The 24,019-nt window shown below is 38.9% G+C and overlaps 1 protein-coding gene across 1 annotated transcript; it reads left to right on the forward strand.

The window, feature by feature from the left end:
• Positions 1-1,231: 1,231 nt before the first annotated feature.
• Positions 1,232-23,606, forward strand: SLC25A24 (solute carrier family 25 member 24). Its single transcript, XM_064664541.1, has 10 exons — positions 1,232-1,624; positions 12,257-12,383; positions 12,906-12,993; positions 13,464-13,575; positions 16,216-16,374; positions 16,688-16,840; positions 17,994-18,101; positions 18,766-18,933; positions 20,248-20,398; positions 21,123-23,606. The coding sequence occupies exons 1-10, from the start codon at positions 1,439-1,441 to the stop codon at positions 21,299-21,301; spliced, it is 1,431 nt and encodes a 476-aa protein (XP_064520611.1). The 5' UTR covers positions 1,232-1,438; the 3' UTR covers positions 21,302-23,606.
• The last annotated feature ends 413 nt before the right edge of the window (positions 23,607-24,019 follow it).

A 24,019-nucleotide genomic window follows, 5' to 3' on the forward strand; every position in this document is an offset into this window, starting at 1 on the left:
CAGCCGGTATTTCCAACTTCTGCTGTGTGTGCAGAATCTATTTGCACATGGGCATTGTCTAACCATCAAGCTCTGTTATCTTGCCTTTTCTCTGTGGCCTCCTCTTTGTGTAGGAATACACAACTCCTGACAGTACAACATGTTCTATATAAATTATAACTATGCAGGATGCACTTAGGAAAGCCAAGCCTGCCAGAAGTAGCTTTTTTTCTTGTTGCTTCAGGAAGAACAAATGCATCTCTTCCTCGATTACCTTGAACTTTGGACTATTGACACTAACTTTTCACATGTGTTAAGGAGAGGTAGAGTTTTTAGAAAAAAAAGTCAGTATTTCATTGTGGTTCTCATCTTGATCTTTTATTTATACTACTTTGTACATTAGTCAATCATGCCCAATCAAACTCTACTTTCAATCCACACTGCTGATTAATTATAGTAGATGCTCAATCAGTCCACAAATTTCTATGTATTGCCACTTAAAGTAACAATTATATTTAATTGATTTTTTAAAAAGTGTGTATATATAATCTTTGAGCAGGAGATCGCTTCCCACCACACTCACTCTGTGATTCAATGAACCTATAACACAACCTGGCAGTCTTTACATACGCAAGTCATAAGAGCGTGTAGCCCTTTTTCAAACACTAGTCCGTGGTCAGACAGCGTAGCACATGAGCTTTATTAATTACTCTGTGAGCAAGGCTGCTAAGTTTCTGCTGTAAGGCTGAAATGGGCTTTCCATGATTATGTATTGGCTGAATATGCACCATAAGAGCAAAACTCAATTCAGTGGCAGCTGAAATTATTTTTCACTACAACTCTCTCATGGAGAGCTTGCTTGCTGACATTTTCTATCCATTTGCTATTATACCAGCTGTGTCCTTTTCCACTTACTCCACTGATTTATTTATGCAGCCATTATGAAGCAAAAAAACCTAGATGTCTCCTCTTCTAGCCTTTGTTCTGTTAAGCCAAGCAAGCCAAGCTCTTAGGCTGGGAAGGCTCTCCATACACCTTCAACCCAGTCTTCCACCGCTGGGGACTAGAATGAGCCCAAGTATCCAAATTCGGTCTTCTGCAGCGTTGTGGGTGTTTCTCTACTTGTACTGGAAACCCTGAGCTGGATACAGCCGTGTAAATGCGGGCAGGAGCGCCGTGCCGAGCACAAGGGGCTGCGGTTTCCCTTCCCCATCTCACGTTCCCCGCCCCAGCGACGCGGGGTGGAGGAAGAGGCGGGCGGGGAGTGCCGGGGCTCCCTCCCTCTGTCGCTCCTCCGCCCCCGGGCGGGCCCGGCTGGCCTCTCCCTCCCTGTCTCCCTCCCTCTCTCCCTCCCCGGGCAGCTGCGGGAGCACGAGCGCGGGCGGTGTCTCCTCCGCGCCCAGCCCGCGGGAGCCGAGGGCTTGTGTCCGTCCGTCTGTCCGCGCCTTACGGCCCCGACATGTTCCAGCTCCTGCGAGGCTTCGTTCTGCCGGCGGCCGCCTGCGACGGGAACAGGGATGGCGACTCCCGGTACGCCAGCCTCTTCAGGAAACTGGACCTCAACGAGGACGGGAGGGTGGACATCGCCGAGCTCCAGACGGGCCTCCGGGCCATGGGCATCCCGCTGGGGAAGGAGGCTGAGGAGGTAAGCGCGGGCCGCAGCCGCTGCCGAGGGCTCTGTCCCGGCTCCAGGGGCCGCAGGGAGAGTGAGGAGCCCCGGCCCGGCCGCCACCCCTGCCCAGCCCGAGGGACGGGCGCGGCCGGGCCGGGGCTGCCGCTGCTGCCGCCGCATGCGGGGGCTCGGGGCCGCTCCTGGATGGACGCGGCCTCGGGCCTGCCTTTTTCCTTCCCCGGAACGCCGTTCCAGCGCCGCGGGCCGTGTTGTACAGGCACGCCCCGGGTTGTAGGCGAAGGGTCCCGAGCGCGTACGGCTGTCGGCGCTTCCACTGCCAAGTGGGTTTACTCATCATATGTGGACTTTTGACATCCTCTGACTCCTTGTTGGGTGGTATTTGATAGCACATTCCTCTTCCAGCACGATAAATGATAGTAATTTACAGTTTTTATCTATCACTCCACCCATGCATTATCTAGATCAGAGTAAATTAAGGTTTGTTTGGGCAGCACGTAAGTAAATCTGTATAACCGTAGGTTGCGATTTCAGAACTAGCTATTTAAGCTAGCTCTCCTTAGACACATAGACATGGAAATGATTCTTGGTATGGACTACGTCAGATACTGAGGCCTTTGTATTAAAAAATGCACACTTGTAAGAGTGGCCATCAAACCACGAAAGATACAGTGCACTTCTTCGTGGTGCGACTTCTGCAGCAATCAGTTCAACTGTTACATTGCTTTGTCCCTTCTATCAATATTTTGACCTCAGAAGTCAGTAAAACGTGAGTCATCAAGCATTCCAGTGCGATGCTGACTTATACTAGCAGAAGAGTACCTGGAAGAGAATATTATCTCTCCTAATTACTTTCAGTAATCCCCAGGGATCAGCATATAAAGTCATTTACTGTGCAATTCTGAAGGTGTATGTGTTTGTGTGGTAAGGCAAGTCTGCACTGACAAGGCATGCATGGGTTCAGTTAGGCTGAACAGATACAGGTGAGATCTGTGGGGGAGCTGTTGCTGTAGCAATTCTGTTTCAGTATAAAGAACGGTTCGAGGGCATTCCACTGCCATGCTTGTAGTAGCTGTTGCACACTTTCTGAAAGAGCTGCAGGAAAAGGAACTTAAATTTTGACTCTAGTGTTGAGGGGTCAATAATTCAGTGACCTTATGCTAATTGTGGGATACTCTGCCAATTTTTCCCCTATGGTCTCATTATTTGGTCTTTATTTTACCACTTTCAGGTATTTAGTTTTCTGTCTCCTGTCCTTAAGGCAAAAGTATCCAGGAGTCCTCTTGAGTTGAATGGTGTTTATAGGAGAGTATAAATGAGAGCACACTTTCGCTTCAATATTGCTGCTGGTCAAAATCATCTTTACAACAGGCACGTTTTGTGTTCTTAGGTGTTGGTGTATAAAGGAGGGACAGTTTGGCCTGTTTGGTTATCCATGAAAGTTTTCAGTATTAAGAGCATGACAGTTATGAATTTCAGTCACAGATTATACACACATTGTTGTAAACCTGTTGTACCAGTTTGACTGTAACAGTTTGGGGTTTTTACTTACACTGAACAACGGGGAAACAGGTGACCAGCTAATTTTCTGGTGTTTAACATAGGTGGTCTTCCAACATATTCAGTGAAAGCCCTGAGTCACAAGTGGTGTGCTGCTGAAATTTTGAGCAACTTAGAATTGAAGTTCCAAGTTCCTTCTCAAGATCAGTGATCTTCATTAATAGTGCACATCTGAATAACTGTCAAATTATTCTCAGTTGCTTCAGGATAAACTGAAAGTGAAACCCATGAAATAGATAGAGATGATCTAGACATACCTGGATGTAACAGAGCAGGAAGTGCTGCCTCAGTTTAAGAAATACAGAGTAAACAAAGCAAGCCATGAGTCATGTGCATTTGGGAGGGGTGGAAGAATTGTTGGAGTGCACTGGAACTTCTATATGCTCACTGTTTTAAACTCAGTGGTGGGCACAATTTGAACTAGAAACTAGACTAGTTATATGTAACTGTTAATATCTAGACTTCTTGTAATAAGAGAGCCTCAGTAAGACTAGCCTCCAGCATCTTTCCTGCCTTCTACTGCCTGCTAATTGGCTTCCTGTGCTTTCTTGCAACTCAAAACTGCCTTCTCCCACTTCACTTCGAGCTTTAAAGTGATGTTGAATTCAGTCTTTTTACTACTTGGTAAAAAGGTATTTTATTAAAGAAGTCAGATATTGAATCATCGTATTTGTGTTTGGAGAGGCAGAAGTACCCTTATAATTACTAATAACTAATGAGTAAGGAATTGAGACATGGAAGTATGACACAACATGGCAAAGTGTTAGCTACTGAACTGCTCAGCCCTGCCAGCATAGTGGCACCGTGGCATGGGCAGACCATGGGATATCCTAGAGCAGAACAGGCTTCAGTACATCATGGCTGGGTCAGTCTTAAGCCTTGTGCTGCCATTATGTTCTAGATGCTGGCCTGTGTTAGGTTTCCAAAAATCTCTTGCAGGATTGGCTTCCAACCCATGTACCTGGAAGTGTTGGGTCACCATTCTTCTGGGAGGCACTGGTAAAGGGACCGTGTGAGCATTACTGGGATTCACTGCCAAGTCAATTGGTTGATCCCAAGTTGTCATCTTCACTGTAGAAATTATTGTTTGTGCTACTGGTACTACTTTGCTCTTTTGTCTTTCAATGTAATTCCTCTCTAGAAGGAATATGCATGTTTTATAGGATACAAGCCCACTATCCATTTGAGTAATAGACTACCAGTATTTTCTTTCAGCCTTCCTCAGTTGTCTTGACAGTTTTGTTAATGATGAGACACTCTTTTAGGTGAAGTAACATTGTAGATACAAGAACTGATGTGAACCCGTGTGGTAAGCTTTGGAGATAGGTTGCATGTCCCTCTAAGGAAGAATCATTTTTTCCCCATAGCAAGACATCATAGCATAACATGACAAGCTCCTGACTTTATGTTCTACTTGACCTGCCTTCTGTCAGTGTCTGACAGACAAAAGTAAACCATTGGAAAATCTGGAATGTGTGCTGCTTGGAAGCTGCCAGGATGACACCTGGATTATGTTGTAGTATATTACCTGCCAGGAATGGTTAACTTTGCAAAACGTTGCAAAAGATTCCTGACGTAATATGTGAACACCTACGAAAAAGGAATTCAGTGTGGTGACAGTATCAGATGTTGCTTTAGAAGCAATATTAACAGCTATTGTACGGTGGCTTTGATTAGTAGAGACACAAAATAGATGCTGGGATCAGATCTCATATGATCTCATCCTATGTCTTCAGAATTATGTGTCTCGTAGGCGAGAGTACCATAAATGGTGTGAGTAGTTATATCAAGTACTATTTTTGTTCATCCTTTCCTTCTGTTGCAATCAGTCCTTACAGTAAATCTGTAGGAGGTGAACCCTGTATTTCAAGCTTCAGTTTGGAACAGCCAAGCATTCAAATTCAGGTACTATTTATACATTGAGTCCTGGAGCTAGGAGTAGGCAGATGTTACTGAAATGAATAACTACATTCTGGAAACAGTATAATGATCTTATTTGGACTGACTCTGTAGCATTTTGACATAAGTCTTTGGCTACATTAAGGCTCCTTTAGATAAAGAATAGTGTGATGAGACACCTCTGTGTGGTGAAGACAGGGCCTAATGAGACTAATTTCTCAACAATCAGAATATGGTCTATTTAGAGCAATCGACTGTGCTTATGAAAATTTTAGCCCAATCAAGTCTAAAAATACTCAAACACTTGAAATATGTTTCTGCATTTAAACCATAGGAATTCTGTGAAGTGAGGCAGGCCCCTGTGCTGTGTTCCACTGCTGTGTCTCAGCAGAAGGGGATGGGTGAGAACAGGGCCAGGTGTGTATTGTTTCCTTCTGTGCTTTTCTCTGGCCTCTAAAGACTACAGCTAGATAGTGCTTCAGACCTTGAACTTATCTTAGCAGTTCTTGGTCCAGAAGGCACACACTTGTCTAGTGACTGAGCTAAATATGTCCTTGAATAATTCTGCACTACTTTATTAAGATGTTTGCTCTTTTCCTAATTTTGGTAACTTCCCATACATGGCAAAATTAGAAGGCTAGGAGACCAAGTTAACTGAAGTGTCTTCGTTATTTTGTAGCTTAGCTAGAAAATTAGAAAAAACAGTGATTACTTTGGCAATTTCAAAGAAGATACCTGGGCATCTTCTATCATACTGTATCTACTCTTAGATATTATCATATGTGATATGAAGATTCACAGTCTTAGAAGCTTCAGCATTTCCTTGTCTGTGTGTCATTCTTTATGTGAATTGAAGCTTTCTCTCACCTTAATAGTCGGCTAAAAAACTGGTGCTACACAATTAGAGTAGTCTGATATCTGCAGTTTTTACCAAAACTGCAGTTTTTTACCAAAACTACAGTCACGTCATGTGATTGTAGAAAACTTCCCTTTTCAGGTCATAATAGTTGTGATGATTATGTCTGCTTATGGGGACTTAATTGTGAAATACCTCAAATATCTTCAGTAATATTCAATTGTAAGCAAACATTATTTCATTGTTTCATTATTTTATATATATATATATAATATAGTCATTGTTTCATTTCCATGTGTACAGCTTCAGAAGCTTTTAACCGATATGTGCTATAGTCTCCAAGTCTCCATATGAAAGAGCAAGATGAATCTTAAGTTTGTTTTAGCAACTTAAACATCCAAGGAGATAAAATGAACTATTTTTGAATACTAACTTGATAGTTTTTTGTCTGAAAAGTGACAGACTACAGTGAGTGATTAATTCTTCCTCCTGCTGCTGCAAAGTACAAGAATGCCAAGAATTGCCAAATATGGGAAGCCTCACCTCTGAGACATCTCTTAACCATATGCTGAAGTGCTTTGCTAAACCCTTGTCTTGAGACACCAGTGTGTCCCAGAAAAACAAACAAGGTAAACTGATAAATCTTTTGAGATGACTAAGGTGGGGCTGCCTTTTTAGCAGAGTAGTCTTATTTAATGGGAAAAGTCTGTCTACCAAGTATGTTCAAAGTCAAAAATACCAGTGTAACTTGCAAGGAATGCTGAATGAAAATTCAAGGGATAGTTTGCATCTTCCATGTATGCTGTTTCAGATTCTTGAAATTTAATTCATAGCTATGAGTTGAGAGAGTTTATCCAGGTCCTGAGGGAGCAGCTTCTGCAAAGCATGTGGGGAGAGCATACTCATGACTTGCATCTTGTCCTTTTTAGTCCTGTTTTCTAGACATTCTGTTACCTGAAATGGACCAGTGAGAAGACCTCTGCCAGTGCTGTCCTGTAGCAGGAAGAGTGGTAATTAGGACAGAGAACAGGAAAGGGAAGCTCTGCAGCTGATAGCAACAGCTGCTACTGTCAAGGGTGCAAGTCTGCTGTACTGGAGTGGGGGGCTCTTAATGTCTCTTTGTGGCAGGTTTAAAGGGCCTACTTGGGTTTACATGTTGCTGGTATGCTTTGGGGGGCGAGTAAATATGTATGCAGAATTTGGACAAATTGGGAGGCCTTTGGAGGCACTTCAAATTACTGTTTTGCTCAAAATACAGTGTTGTGTTGGATTTCTGGTGGTGGAGTGTCAGTCTAGTTTGTTAGTGTGTTATATGGACTCACTGGGGTGTAATGCTGAGTGAACACATCCTCAGGCCCTTTCCCTTTATGGTGGGTTTATCTCCCAACTGATGTAGTTTGACAAGACTGACTTTAATAATCTTTACTACTGGTTTTTGGGTCATCATAGTCTGCATAAATTTGTGTAGTCTTGGCAAATATAAATAGGAAAAGGACTATTGTTGGGTATGTGTCCAGTAAAGAGAGGAGAGCTGTCTATACTTCAGCTGTAACTGAGTTTGTTTTCCAATAATATTACAGTGAAATAACTTAAAATTGTAGAATGCAGAGCTATGTGAATGGCTGGTGCTAAAAAAAATAGAGGTGAAGAGGGAAAGAACTGAAAAAAGGGAAAAGAGGAGGAGGAGGGAATATCATGATTGGTTTTATGTATAGTACCTCTGGTTTTAAAAGCAAATGTGAAACTTGTGAATGGCTAAATAAGAATATCATCATGATATTCTTATGATGATATTCTTACTGTGATGTTGGAGTTCTTTATATGCAGAATTTGTAACTGTGCCCTTTGGAACTCCTGTTGCAGCTTGCAGAACAACTAATTGCTACTTGCATCAGTTACATATCTTGAAGTGCTGTTTTTTGCTTATGTCTTGTAGATAGCACGATAGGAAGCCAGTAACTTCTTGTTGAATCACTTCCTTTTAAGTATTCTTTATATTATATTAATTAGCTGACATAACAAGCTAATGAATAGATGATTGGTAATCCTTTGCACTCAGCAGCCCCACCTTTCACACACAGTTGAGTTTTGTAAACAGAATGTGAAGACTTATGCACAATATGTAAATGGTGATACTAAATAGTGTAAAAAATGAAACTCTGAAGTTAAAAGTCTACATAAAAGCATTAAGATTTCTAGTGTCTTGCATTCTTTGTCTTTACATTGTAGCCATAAATGTGTTAAAAGTTCACAACTTTGGCACAGAGTAATCTAATAATTCATCAGGACACTTACAGAGGGTCAGGATTTTTTGATGTGTATATAAAGCCTGTCTGTAACTCCTATTTTTTTTTTCATCAGACCTGCTGACTTACATTTCCACACCAAATACAGAGGTCTTCTGGAGGAGCAGGAATTCAACACTGCAACATGATTTATATTATGGAGAAAATTTTTAAAAAATATCTTCGGTATTTCACTCTACTTGTGACCTGTCACGTTGGTGTTGCCTGGTTGTACAGGACTTTGAAAGCAGCTGTATTAAGAAAATATGCAGCAGAAAAAGAATAAAAGTAGCAGAATTATTAAAAAAAAAAAGAGGGGGGGGAAAGGCGACAGTATCACGACCAAATAGGTCAGTATAGGAGCATTTTAGTCAGTATGTTTGAAGGCCCGTAGCATTAAAAAGAAAAATTATAGAATCATAGCACTGTTTGGATTGGAAGTGACTTTTAAAGGGCCATGTAGTCCAATCCCCCTGCAATAAGCAGGGATATCTTCAAATCAGATTGCTCTGAGCCCCATCCAGCCTGACCATGAATGTTTCTAGAGGTGGAGCATCTACCATCTTTCTGGGCAACCTCGTCCAGTGTTTTACCATCCTCATTGTAAAAAACTTATTCCTATATTATAAGTAATCAAAATCAACACTCATTTGGTTTAAAACCATTATCCCCTGTCCTACTTCTACAGGCCCTGCTAAAAAGTTTGTTCCCACGTTTCTTTTAAGCCCCTTTAAGTGTTGAAAGGCTGCAATAAGGTCTCCCTGGAACCTTCTCTTCCTCAATCTGAAAAACTCCAGCCTTTCCTCATAGGCACCTGGAGAAATGCTCCAGCTCTCTGATCATCTTTGTGGCCTCCTCTGGACCTGTTTCAACAGGTCTATGTCTTTGCTGTGCTGAGGATCCCAGAGCTGGACACAGCACTCCCGGGGTCTCACAAGTGCAGAGCAGAGAGACAGAATCGCCTCCCTTGAGCTGTTGGTCACTCTTCTTTTGATGTAGCCCAGAATGTGATTGGCTTTGTGGGCTGCAGGTGCACATTGCTGGCTCATGTCATCATCTAAACTGTCTTCCTATATCTAGTAATTAGCAATTCTTTACGTGGTCACCATTTCATTTTATCTAGTGAATTATCCTTATTGCTTGGGGTTACAGTTTTTAGACAATGAGAAAAGAAATAGTATGCCTTGAAAAATAAACATTTTCCTCTTGGTTCTGTAAAGGTGAGGTGATCCCACAGTGAGTCTGTAACAAGAAATGGCAGGTTTTACGAGGCAGGCATGCTGAACATTGTTTCCCAGGACTTCCAAGTGAATATTGGCATTTAGTTTGGTTCCTGCTCTATTGTTGTAAGCATACCTATTTTAAAATGCATCCAGTTTTCCTCCATCTGAGAAGTTGGTGAACCAGGCAGTGGCAGAGTGACAAATGGCTGTAATTATACAAAATCTGGTAGTATACTAAATGCAGAACAGCAAAGTTGGATTCATTGTTGAACTGGGGAGGAGGTGATTGAATGATGGAACAGTTTACTTGCAGAGGCTGTAGAATCTCCATCCTTGGAGATGTTCAAGACTCAGTTGGATGTGGTCCTATGCAACCTGATCTAATCAGATCCAGTTATATTAGACATGCTTTGAGCTGGAGTTGTGCTCAGTGGCCTCCAGAGGTTCCTTCCAGCCTAAATTATTTGATGCTGTGAATGGGCAGTTTGTACCTAGGACTTAGTGTGCCAGGCTCCCCACAGAATCAAGTATGTGTCTTCCTGCTGGCTAGGCCCATGGAGTATATAACCCCCCCAGGAGGAAGTTTCTGCCCGACAGGTGGAAGACAAGCTTCTTCCAGTGTTCCTGTTTGTTCCACAAACCTGTGAATTACTGATTTTAATCTGGAACTTTAACACCCACATAATTAGTTCATTTCATAAACACCAAGAGGCTTTTATTTGTATGAACTTTTAGATTTGCACTGAGAGAAAAATCCGTGTGCCTACTGAGGAAACCACGCGTTTTTGTTCCCCGTCACTTCTGTTCTGCTGCACTAAGAGTGGCTGACACTGGCTTGAAGTCTGGAAAATAACTGCCAAAACAAAAATAGGGAATGGAGAGTATGTTTGTGCTTACCCTTTTTTAGTTGTTGCAGTATGAAATCTGCTTCTTTGGCAGATGAACTGAAAGGTACCCCCCTTCACACACAGAAGTGTGTGGCTCTGAACTTCCTAGGAATTTCCGTTTTCTTTGGCTCACGTCATCCTCAGCAGTGGAGGTTTTGTAATTTATAATATAGTTCAAGTTTTGTCATATCTGTGAGGCAGAACAACACTTTCCTTGTTCTGCATTTTGGTTTGTGTGGTTTGGATAGTAGTGGGGAACAGTAAGAGTTTGTGTTGACTAGAACTCACTCCAAGTGAGTACAAGTGCCACGTAAGTCACCTCTTCTCAGTAGTGTGTGGGAGCCAAGCAGGACACTCGGACCCTGTGGCATGGAGTGCCATGCATGGAGCAAAAGATGGGTTGAGATTGCAGTGTCTTTGAGGAGGGGGACTCTTTTCAGGCTAGAGTAATTTTTAATGGTGGGTTTTGGTTAGTTTTTTTATTTGTTTGGGGTTTTTTGAATGATTAATCTGTTAGCCTTTCTTAATTTCTTGTTAGAAGGTCATGGTCAGGAGCGTATCCATAAACTTCCATAAATGTAAGTTATTTTTTTTTGTAAAATTTCTATTCAGAATTTTTTGTAAATTCTGAATAGCTCCAACGGTATTGACAAGGGCATGAAACTGAATTGATGAGTATATCTTTGTTGACAGGCTATTAATAGAAATTACAATCAAGCTGGACTGATGACTGTACTAAGAGCACTATTTTCAAAGCTGATACCAAACCCCTTTGTCTAAATAGGTGGTATCTTGAGTTGTTTTTTTTTTTGGTGCAATTTGCTGTATTATGGGAAGTAAATAATTTGCTTGTTTCACTGTGGTGTACCACATAATTCTCCTCCATTTTGTTGAGAAATCTTTGATAATCTTATCAATTTTGATTTTTTGAGATGACACGTTAAAGTACGTTACTTTTTATAGAAGGATAGGGAAGATGAATGAGGCCACATAAATGCACTCAGATGCCTTAAATTTTTCTTCAGACACCTTCAACGAATACACCAGTTTTCAGCTTCTTTTGTGTTTAGTTTCTGTAGGCTAGAACTCGTTGGACTTTGGTCTTTTGAGGACTTCTGCTAATTAAAGTGGAGTAAACAGAATGATTAAAAGCAGATTTTGCAGATTAGAACAGCCGTGCAAATCTTGTTGAGAGTTACTTTCCTCCAAAACTCGAGTTGTGCATGGTAGTCTGCCAGACAGAAGGGACTTGGAAGCCTGAGCTCTGTTTCACATTTGTTTCCTGGCTATTGTGTGCCATGTATTGAACTCAGTTGATTTTTACATGTAAATGTTTCTATCTGCAGGGCAGTTAGTAGGAAGCACATGCAAAAAAGGAAGAGAAGTGTGTCTGTACTTGGTACAAGTTTGTTTAAGGTTGTAGTCAGGGCATTTGGAAGCAGAAAGCCCTGGTCTCAAACACTGGGGGATGGAAGTGCTAGTTGGGCAAGATCTTAGTATTTTTTTTTTTGGTCAGCAGTTAAATTGTTAAATATTGTTTGTATTTTTATCTTTATAATTCATAATTAATAGACCACTGGATTAAGAGGATAGTCAAGATTATGTTTGTTTAATTTGACTGACATATTCACACATTGCATATATAGGAAGCTCACAGGCTTAAACTTGTCTCTTTTGTGATTTTGTCCTGCCCCCACTTCTTTCTCCACAAATTATTTGATACCTGTAGGTATAACTTGCCAGTGCTGGTAAGAAACCTTAAAATTTCTACATAGGAAAGTTATGTAAATAATCAGTAATGCTTTCTCAAATATGTATTTACTGCCGAGTGTTTTCTCTCTTTATGAAAATATGAGTACATTAAATTCTGGAACCAAATGGTGCTTTGTGACCTGCTGTAATTTAGAAAAGTCAACTGCTGAATTTTCTCTCAACAGAAAATTTTTAAAGCTGGAGATATTAACCAGGATGGACAGCTGGATTTTGAAGAATTTATGCAGTACCTTAAAGAACATGAGAAGAAGATGAAACTGGCATTTAAGAGCCTGGACAAAAACAATGATGGTATGCCTTGATTTATCTTATTTGTTCAAATATCGGTTGAAGAAACTGTACGTTAAAAGCAATTCAACTTATAGTCTTTGTCTGAAATGGAAAAAAATGTTGTGAATATGGAACCTTTACTTCTTGTCCTTAATAGGATCATAATTATAGTTTACTACAGATTGTAATAATAAGTTATTGTAGTCTTCTTTTCTTTCTGTTATTTTCCAGGTTCATTGAGCTGGGGCTCTTTGTTTCCCAGATGGAGAAACTATAAGGAAATTTCTAACTATTTCTACCTAGTAAAGATAAAACAGTTTCTTACTGAATGTTTGTATCCAATTTGGTTGCATGATTTTAATGTACTTGGCTTTGCTCAGTTCTTATAGTAGGCAATCAAAATACATCATCTGTATTTAAATTGATTTTAAATTACCTTTGCTATTATGCAGGTATTACAATAGAACCTAGTGAGCTCCAAGGTGCTAACTGTAGTAAAATCCATGTTTTAAATACGTATCATCTTTCTTTTAATGTTTCAAGGAAAAATTGAAGCATCAGAAGTTGTCCAGTCCCTCAAGATACTGGGTATAAACATTTCAGAAAAACAGGCAGAAAAGATCTTGCAAAGGTCAGGAATTATTATTTCTTGAAGTATTTTAAGCTTCTTTGTATTGTAAAGTATTTTTATAACTCAGAGAACAGAATAAATGGGATTATAATTTTGAAAAGTGTTCGTACTTTCAGTGGTGCCTTTATGGGAATTCTCATGTATTCCATCTACTCTTGGGTAATAGTAAGTGGTCACTATTGGAGCATCTGGTTCTGGAGGAGAATGTTATTCATTTCCCTGTAAATGTTGATATAATGAAGTGTTATATTATGTTTTTAAAGGGAATATGCCAGATGCACTTGGATAGGAAAAGCATAGTATTGAAAGGCCATGGCAGATTCAGCCTTGAAGTCACCACGTGGAATTGACAGTTAGTTGTCACTGATGTGATGGACAATAAAAAAAGGGCAGAGGGAAGGCAAGAAAACACAACAAAACCCCATCCCTGCTACTGTTTCCTTATATAGTTCTGTTCAATTTCTTTTCAGTATTGATGCTGATGGGACAATGACAGTAGACTGGAATGAGTGGAGAGATCATTTTATGTTTAATCCAGCTACAGACATTGAGGAAATAATTCGATACTGGAAACATTCCACTGTAAGTTCAACTTTTCTTTTAACTTAGTACAGCTTATAGGTTCGTCTCTGCTGTGTTAATTTGCAATATTGATTATAACAGCTTCACACTTATTATATTTCAAGCATATCTATGTTTAGAATTGTTTGGTTTTCCTTTTCACTTTGTGCTCTCCCATGTGCCAGCAGGATAGTGTCATGTGACCTTCTTCTCTACAAAGCACTTGGTCTAAACTTTGCAAATAATTATCAGTAATTCTTAGGATGGAATCCTTTTTCTCCTTTGGAGATATTCCACAGAAAAATAATAACCACAATATTAAATATTTTTCTTCTCCACACATTGCAGTATATTTTTATGTTCTGTGCTTTTTGATTTGTTGAAACAAATTATATAGACATTATATAGACTGTTTCTTATGCTGAAATTAGTATTTGTATTTATACAGTAATGTCATAAAATCACTAGTGTCTTTAGTGATGATTTTCTGTGCACATGTTCTCGCACTCTTTTGTGCTATAGAATTTAAAAATGACAGAATATACAGCAATAGGATATCCACTCTGCAAATAAATTTTTAAAGTTATTATTGAATGGAGCTCTTGTCACCTCAGTGACTGACTTTTAAGAACAATAAGTAAGTAAACCAATAGTAGTCCTGTTTGCTAAATATCCTTCCTGTAGATTGTTGGACTAAATAAAGTTAGGTAAAGACAGATTGCTTTGAACATAGTGAGACCATTTGTATCTCCAGGGATAAGTCAGCATTTCCATAATAAAAACCAGTTTGTGAGATCTGAGAGCTTTGAATGTCTCACACTGTACAATCTCAATTCAGGAATGCTTGCCAAAAGAGAGTTAGCTCCCTGTTTGCTCAAGAAAGCACTTCAAGCACTGCTATTACTTCAAATAGCCCTGGTCCCAGCTTACTTTGCATAAAAAAACCTTTGCTTTAATAAAATGCCGCTTTTTACTGTTATTAAACATAAGATCTATATTTTTCTTTTTTTTTAATGGAATGTCATTAGTTACCTCCAAGAAACAACTCTGGGAGCCTCTTGTGTTCTTAGTGTTGCAGTCAGCTGATGACCCAGTTATCACAGCAAGCAAAATCCAGCTACACGGCAACACAGCTGCTGTTTCAGATAAGAGCAGATGTGAGACCTCCCAGCCTGGCTGGCATTGGCAGCTCTTTCAATTCTGTTTTTATTGTAAAATTTTAATGCTGTCAGGCTCTTCCAGGCAGATAACTGCATTGGCATAGACTTATTATGAGTTGGTAGCTGTGGCCTGTCTGTTATAAAGGCCCTCAAATTTATCTTTTTTTTTTTTTAGTTGCGTTTAGGTCTCCATAGACACAAGGTTTAAACCCTGGTAGATGTGCATAATATCTCTAAGAACACTGAATTTGTATTTTGAGAGTTCTGATTGATCTTTTGATGTTTTCATGTAGTTGAGCAACTGATGACACCTTACGTGGAAACCATGAATGTCAGAAAGATGAAAGGATTTTCCCATTGATCTCTTCTGTGTTCAGTATCCAGAATAGTTGGTGCTTATCCTGTTTGTCCAGTGGCAATATTTATAGTCTGCATTCTGCAATTTTTGTTCCACACGACCAAGACAGTAGTCTGTCTACTAACAGATAGAGAATACAGCGCAAATTAGGGATATAGTGTCTACAATTAAAGTCAACAATAATTTAAAAGGTTTATCTGTTAACATGCTTTCTGGACAGTACTTACCAGTTATTAAAATATTCTTGCTCCTTTTATAAGTTTAATTTATGTGTAATATCATGTTTGCATTATCTACGTATCATATATCATGGTTGCAAGTTACACATAAGAACAAAGACTATGTTTAAGTGAAATGTGAGATTTCATAGTCTTATGTCTTGGACAGCTTTATCATTAAAGCCTGCAGTAATGTTGCTCTTTGATCAAATTGAATAGTAATACAAATGTGCACCTCATAATGAAATTTCAAACATTTATAGCTGAGAAAAGTTATTAAATGTGTTTTTCAGTATAGCTGATGATAAGATAATGTATAAAACATTAGTCAAACTTCTAATTTTTTAAGGTAATACACAGCAATTACCAGAAATAGAATATTTTGCTGTATCAGCTGTAAAAATGCTACTTGAAAATGTTGGGGAGAGTGGGGGGAAGGGGACATTCCACATATGTGTGAATAAATTACCGTGAGAGAGAAATCTCTTGTTAGCATCCTTAGGAGATTACCAAACTAATCCCAGAAGGCTGTCTGGTGAAAGGTTAGCTGCAACATATAAGCATTTGAGCTTTAGTGCTGACTGTAAAGGACTGCTGATCATGACAGAATGTCTTTGCTTGGGCCATACTCAAGGCGGAACTTTGTCGTAATTTTTAATGATGATGGTGCTGTCTTTGAAATGGTGGGTCTGTGGTGTTATTGCTCAATATCTATGTAGAAGTCACTAAAAGTTGCTTTTCATTGAATAGCAATGCATAGCAAGTTAATTATAGAATGTAAATTAGAGCTATTTTTTAATTTTGTTAACTAGCATTCTATTTACAGATTCTTCAGTGATATGTTAATTTGAATTAGAACTGTTGATAAAACCGAGGTGATGGAATGAGACAGTTACTTGTGCATCTTTGCTTTGGATTCTAAAAGGTGTTGGATATAGGAGATAGTTTGACTGTTCCAGATGAGTTCACAGAGGAAGAGAAAAAGACTGGACAGTGGTGGAAGCAGCTGTTGGCAGGAGGAGTGGCTGGTGCTGTCTCCCGGACAGGTACAGCACCATTAGATCGCCTTAAAGTGATGATGCAGGTGGGTGCAATGTCCAAGAACTTTTTGGTTTCCAGTGCATCAGTTCAGTATCTACATTCTGGAGGTCTAGTTATGTTTTGACAATTTCCATGTTTTGTGTTAATGAAAATTGTCTTTTCCATAGTCATGTGGACAAAAATGTAAGCAAAATATTACAGTACTTGTGCCACTAAAATAAGATTTTTTTCAATAGTGGATGTGGCTTTACTAGTTGATATATTTAATCAGTTTAATAGTGATTACTTTTATAAGCTAATCAGAGCAGTGTTCTTTACTGTGACTTTGATTTTTTTAATTTATTTTTTTTTTTTAGGTTCATGGTTCAAAATCAAACAAAATGAATATAGCCAGTGGTTTCAAGCAAATGTTGAAAGAAGGTGGTGTCCGATCCCTTTGGAGGGGAAATGGTGTAAATGTTGTGAAAATAGCTCCTGAAACAGCTATTAAGTTCTGGGCTTATGAACAGGTAGGATGATAAATCAGGAATGGAAACAATGGTAAATAAAATATTACATCACTCTCACTGTTCATTATTTGCACTGTTGAATTATATAGGAGTTCTTGTCATGGTTGGGGATTTTGTCACAGTAATTTAGGGTGACTTTCAGATCTAAAATAGTCTATTCCATTAATAGAATACTTAGTATTAGGCAGATTTTGCTATTGTATTATAAGTAGTGTACATAAACTAAATCTGTCATACATTTTAAACTGTCTTCCAGTCTGCATGGCTTTGTATGAGCCCTGCATTAATACCTAGATTGTTCCTTCAAAGTGACAACAACCAAAAACTTAGCACATTATGTGAGCTGAACCTACACAGGATTCATTTAAAGTCAAATATCACAGTGCTATGATGCTCTCAGCCTGGATTTCAGAGTTATATTTACCTCTGAATCAGCTTTAAGCATCATGTTAAGGCCTAATCCTCCTTTGGAAAATGAACTCCCATTCTGGTGTATTTAAATGAGCTTTATTTTTCCTCTGTGGGGCTTGCTAGCGCTTCAAGTAAGTCTGAATGAAGGTACTGCGCATTTCTGTACAACTAGGAAATAAAAGCAACAAAAATCAAATAAACTTGGGGATATTGCTAGACTGAAGTGCAGATTTAGGTACCATAGAGTAATCTTGGGCACATTATTCTTTACTCTTATTCAGCCTTTCGGGAGTTGACGATGCATTCTTGCATGATGGTGTCTCTGCCTGGCAGGACACAGTATATAGAGCTCTCCAAGTGCCTCTGTCAAATTGCCAGTTGATCCTTGCAGATCCAGTTTTCCAACCAAAGAATGCAAGGAGTTCGGTTCCAGTTTGTTTTCTGGGGTCCATAGTGAGGGTACCCTGGAGTTGACTGTGGAACACTCGACAATACTGGGGGTGACTGAGGTGTTTAATGTAAAGGATTCTTGTAGGCTGGAATGTTTATTGTATTCTGGAGAATTACAGAGCTGCAGTGAGAATAGTTCTAAATTTGTTTTGTTAGTAAATGTAACTGTAAATACACGAAAAACTAAGTACAGCTTGAAAAGACATTCTGTACTGTACTCTTGCCTTTCATAGTAACTCTTGCCACTCCTAAAAAGCATGTGATGTTTATTTTATGTGTTTTAACTGTACAGTATAAGAAGATACTCACTAAGGATGATGGAAAGCTGGGCACTGTTGAAAGATTTATATCTGGTTCTTTGGCTGGAGCAACAGCACAAACTTCTATTTATCCCATGGAGGTAAGTAACAGATACCAAAGAGTAGCCAAATATTTACTTCATTTCCAAAGTAAACCCCATTTTGCTCTTGCAAATATTGTAAGGATTCCTTTCTAGTCTTATATCCTAATTTATTTTTACTTTGGACTTCCTTTCAGAGTTTCGTGCTAGGCATTTTAGAATATACTATGTTCTGATTGGTTCTTGTAATTTTTCCCTGTATTTGGCTGTATAATATTGTTTCATTAGTGAGACACAATCTTTATATTCCTTAACTACCTCTCTAAGTGTCATGCTTTTCAAAAAATTATTTTCTTCATATGCTTTGGTGTTCCCAGACCAGAAGTGGGATCTGTCGGTATGTTAATGCTCTCACTTGTTCCTTAGCTGATGCTTCATTGAATATTGCCCACACTGTTGCCTTCAAGCTGATCAAAAATATTGCTCTTTTAATCAAAAAGTCTAAGAATTTGTAAGCTAGTATATGGTTTTGTGTTGTGCTCTGCACTAAGGATAGACCTGAAGAAGCCTGCTGCTAACAAATACTTGCCAGAAATCATCACAAAGGAGGCTTAAAGCACCAAAATGCAAAGCAGTTCCAGAGAATTGAAAAAGCAGAGATATACTGTGTATATAAAATAGACTATAAAATAGGTAATTAAGGCTACTCTTTTTTCCCTTTTAGGTTTTAAAGACCAGATTGGCTGTGGGTAAAACAGGGCAATATTCTGGGATGCTTGACTGTGCTAAGAAGATTTTAAAAAGAGAAGGTCTAAAGGCTTTCTACAAAGGCTATATTCCTAATATTCTGGGTATAATTCCTTATGCTGGCATTGACCTTGCTGTTTATGAGGTGAGTTCAAGGTTCTTCACCCACAGGGTGGTTGGGCACTGGAACAGTTTTGCCAGGGAAGTGGTCACAGCACCAAGACTGACAGAGTTCAAGAAGTGTTTGGACAATATCCTCAGGCACACGGTGTGACTCTTGGGGATGATCCTGTGCAGGACCAGGAGTTGGACTCAGTGATCCTTGTGGGTCCCTTCCAGCTCAGCATATTCTGTGGTTCTGTGAGTTTAGATCACTGGATGCATGTAGTGTCACCAGTTACTTTACAAAAAGCGTAAATATTCTTTACAATGTCTGTATCATTACTTAGATTCGTAATATGCTTGTATTATTACAGTTGCCTTTGATTGAAAATAGACAAATGAGACTTTCCTCTAATGTTACTAGACTTCAATATTTCTGTTTGCCCCTCCTGCAGTAGTGCCTGTGCAGATGGGCTCTTACATGCAACAGTACCAAACAGGAAATGTTCTTAGACAGGATTATATAGACTTGACAGTACACTGTGCTTGCATACTAAACTAACTCTGTTAGACTGGAACATACCATTCTATAGTAAATATGGGCCTTAAAAACCTGATAAGATATTCATATTATGGTACCTATCCTGCATTTATGATAGTTAATATATTTTTTTGCCATTTTCTTTGATTTATAATTGGATTATATTAACCTGAACTTCTTGTGTGTCTGTGCATGTCACCAAAATTCTTTGTGGCTGACATGGTTGTTCTGAGGAATTAGAAAAACCTCTGTCTTTCTTTTCAAGAGGAACTGACACCTATTACACTCACCAGCAATGCTGAAAATATTTCATCTACCTTAGATGCTATGTGTTGCTTCAAAGTGGGTTAAATAACTCAGATACATAGAGTAATTTTTTTCCTAGTCTAGACTAATCAGCAGAATTGCTTGACAAATGTTTTCAAAACTGCATGAAATTCTTTTTCCCAATTTGCATCCTTTTTTCTGCATGAGGTGATGTGCATAGCTGAACAAGCTTTTGTGGCACCCCATGGGGTGCTGAGTTGGGTTTCCCTTCTTCTCTCCTCAAAGTATTCCGGGTCTAGAATGTGAGCACTGTTCCTGCTGCTGGATCTTTTAAGGATTTCTCTTCTAGGTACTAACTACTGTAGTCTGCTTTAAGTCCTTGCCTGTGTCATAAGGTGTGGACTTTAAAAGTCAGGGTGTAGGACTGGTGTAGTGAGATTGGTGCTTTTCAGGACTGAGCCCTTAAGGTCTGTTATGAATAAAGAAGTATTTGTTTACTTTTTTGAATGGAGATATCTTGTGTTACTATTTAATTTTATACCTTGGCAGCTCTTAAAGAGTACATGGCTAGAACACTATGCATCAAGCTCTGCCAACCCAGGTGTTTTTGTATTGTTGGGATGTGGAACTGCTTCCAGCACATGTGGGCAGTTAGCCAGTTACCCTCTGGCTCTTATCAGAACACGCATGCAGGCTCAAGGTGAGTTGTCTTGTACTGGAAATATATCTGTGTGGTCACATCAAAATTGTATCATTTGGAATAGCTGTAGCAGAGACATAGGAATAAAAACAAAAACAAAAACAAAACCAACCAAACAAACAAAAAACCCCAAAAAAACCCCAAAAACCAAAACCAAAACAAACTTGGAAAAACCAAGGACTTATCTAGAAAATTCTTCTTAATGTTGGTCTCTCCTCCCTCTTAGCCCCAACACTGTTGTTCTTCATACTTGATTCAAAAGTAACATTTTGGACACTGGTGCTCTATATAGTCTGAGAGCCACATTCCATACAAGACTACCAGACATAGAGCCCCTGTCACAGTCTGGGAGCACTTTTCTAAACTTTAGAATGTTCCCTAAATTTTAGATATTAAGTGGCAGGGCTTGCATTGTCCTGTGAAGGCAGACAACAAGGTTTCCTCTGGAGGACATTGCATAAAGACAGCTTCATAGTTGAGATTTTTATTTGATAGGTTTGTGCACTTAAGGATAGGAGCCTAGATTTCTAAAGGAATATAGATGGATAATGCTTTTCAGTGGGATTTTGACACAGGAATATCTCCCAAATGTCTGGGAATAAAAAGATCTCCTTTCAGTGGCCATAGGGGTGAATATCAGGCTCACCACCCAGGTATTTGATACTTGCTTGAGAAGTTTAATATTACTCAAACTGTTGTATAACACACTATATTTTTGTTCTAGCCTCAGTGGAAGGAGCTCCACAGCTAAGCATGGTTGGTCTCTTTCAAAGAATTATTGCTACAGAGGGACTCCGAGGACTTTACAGGGGCATAGCCCCTAATTTTATGAAAGTGCTTCCAGCTGTCAGCATCAGCTATGTTGTATATGAAAAAATGAAGCAGAATTTGGGAATAGCATGAAATGAAGGAAAAAGGTGAGATGCTTCTAATGTTGTTGGAAACACCAGAATAATAATGTTTTCCTCAAGTAATCTGCTCTCACAGTTTGAGGCAGATCTTCGTGGAGAGATGCTGCAACTTCTACTTTTGTCCTTAAGTGGGAAGAAACTTTCTTAAATTTTAGTTCACCATTTCTAAACAGATACCTATATTGCACTTTAAAATGTCACTGAGTTGAAAAAAAAATCAAGAAACTGTCTTTAAATCAACAATATGTTTTTATTTTTAGGAAATCATGCATATTTTGCTCTCTCTTTTTTTCATTTGTCTTTTCTAAATGTGTATTTGTCTTGGATCAAACCAAAGGTAGGAGAAGTTTATACTGCCTTGATACTGAATATATGAAAGTATGAAAGTGACTTTTTGTTCTGTCATGCTGCCTATACTCAAGCAATTCACAGGCAACATTTTGCATGCCTAGAAGTAAGCACTTTTGTTATTTTTGAAGACTGAATGTTAAGTTCGTAAGAAATAGGATCTTGGATACAGACAAGGATGGAGTTACACATTACTAGGTAGTCTATCACCTTTTATCTTCAGGCAGACCTTTTTTTTCTGTTAGTTAAAGAGCCTGACAAACTGCTGTTCCATGGTATCAAGATACCTCAAATGGATTTACACGGTATTTTTGTAATACAGTCAGTGATTTTGATAACTTGCTTCACTGGACCTGCTTTTCATTGCACCTGTAAATGTTAGCACCATTAACCATGGCAAGCTTTGGGTAACAGCTGCATGTTTTATTGGAGCATAATACACAGGAACAGAAAAGGCTTTGGTTATTATATCCATTCCATACAAGTGCAAGTTGCTGTTTAAAAGCAGGGTGGCAGATCCAGTATTAAGCTGGGTGGTGACTGTAGTACAGGCAATAACAGAGCTCTTCGTAGCTGCCTTGGGAAGAGAAATGCTTCTCATTTTGGACTTTCCATTCTTTCCCTTATTCAGAGAGCTGCAGTCCACTATGTGCTTTTAGCCACAGAGGATTGCGTTATTATGTAATGGTTTTACAGGTCTGTCATGCACAATAAATCCTCTTTCCCTCACTCTTCCGTGCACAGTGGCTGTGTGTGTGAAATTCAGACAGCGAAATACTGAAGTGTTTTGTCCAGGTGACCAACTGGCAGTGCTGATCTCAGGTGCCCATCAGATTGATGTTCATGTAGCAAGCAAAGCATGCATATAGACCTTGTTACTGCTTGAGAAACAGCTCCTTGTCAAAAAACAAAGCAGCACTTCCTCAATGCAGAAAGTTAAGCATTTCCAAGTACTTCCAAAGTGACTTTTTTTTATTTTTTTGAGGGGCACACATTTCAGTTGCCTTCAGGCCTGAACACTGAAATAGATTAATAATTATTACTGAACTCATTTCTTAGGCTTTTTCTGCTTTCTGCAATGTGTGGTGTCTTAATCTTGGTAAATTCAAGATTATACTTACCTTGACCTTCTAAAAGCAACTGCTCTTAGACCACTTCCTGAAATTGGATTACCGAAGGAAGAACTTTGTTCCTTTAAGGTCATCAAGGGTCTCATTTTTAATTCTTTTTCTTGGGGGGTGGGTTTTTTGGTTGTTTGGGGTTTTTTAAACAAACAAATAAGCAAGCATAAATAATTGCCTGAACCTCCCTTGTTCCACATACTATTTGGGCCATATTTTGCAAACAGCAGTCACACGTAAATCTGTGATCAGTGCTTCCGTGGCTGCTGTTTATTCCATAAACTGATATATAACAACTCCATAAAACCTGTATTATAAAATGTTGTTTTCATCAGATTTCAGAAAATGGCAGCTCTAGCTGTGTATTTTGGCCTTCCCTTTAGGGAAACCTTGGACTTTGCACTTTTTTAAAAAAAAACCAAAAAAACCCAAAAAATCCAAATCATTCATATGTATAATGCCTTTCTAATCTGAGTGTTTCTTGGTTTTGCCAATATTGTTGTATCTTTGTGGGATTTGTGAGATCAATTGCTGATCATTTTGTTTGACTGTGACCAATGAGCAAATGTATTGTGTGTGTGTGATGTAAAGATGACTTTAGCAGTTTCTATCTTCTAGACTTCCTCCATTTTGTTTATAGTGTGCAAGTGCCATTATGAGTATTGAAAATTATGGTGATCTTTTCAAATGTTGAAAAGATGGGATGTTTCAAATTTGGTTTTTCATTATGTGCCTTGATAACGACTGTGTTCAATTGTGTATTCTTTGTCTCTTAAATATATGACCTTTTTAGCTTTATAAAACTACCAATAAATCTTTGTTTCCTTATCTGGCTGGAGTGTGCTGATGTGGTTTTTTTCACGGTCTGATAGACAGATCATCATCTGTCTTCTTTCTTGCATTATATGCATAACACTTAATGTCAAAAATGAAAGTAATTTATCTAAAAATAAGTTTGAGACTACCCTATGCTTTACTGTAATGTTGTTATTTGAAAACCTAGTTTGAGATTAGTCAATTGTCATCCTGTTTAAAACTCTAGCTGTCTCATTGCTCAGTGGGAGATCACATAATGTTTACTATTTTTGCTCATTCATTGAACATTATTACACCATGATTTCTTCTGTGTCTGTTGCGTGACAGAACTCATAATAACCTGGGACAAATGTACTTGCTTGTATTCTTAGTGTTGATCTCACTTTGTTGTTAATCTTACCTGTTAGTCATAGGATCAATATAAA

The sequence above is a fragment of the Pseudopipra pipra genome, chromosome 9, assembly GCF_036250125.1.
Source record: "Pseudopipra pipra isolate bDixPip1 chromosome 9, bDixPip1.hap1, whole genome shotgun sequence".
Taxonomy (NCBI): Eukaryota; Metazoa; Chordata; class Aves; order Passeriformes; family Pipridae; genus Pseudopipra; species Pseudopipra pipra.

Coding starts and splice junctions, on each gene's coding strand:
- SLC25A24 (XM_064664541.1), top strand. CDS start 1,439: ATGTTCCAGCTCCTGCGAGGCTTCGTTCTGCCGGCGGCCGCCTGCGAC. Junction 12,994..13,463: donor GCAGAAAAGATCTTGCAAAG/GTCAGGAATTAT, acceptor ATTTCTTTTCAG/TATTGATGCTGATGGGACAA. Junction 20,399..21,122: donor AACACGCATGCAGGCTCAAG/GTGAGTTGTCTT, acceptor TTTTTGTTCTAG/CCTCAGTGGAAGGAGCTCCA.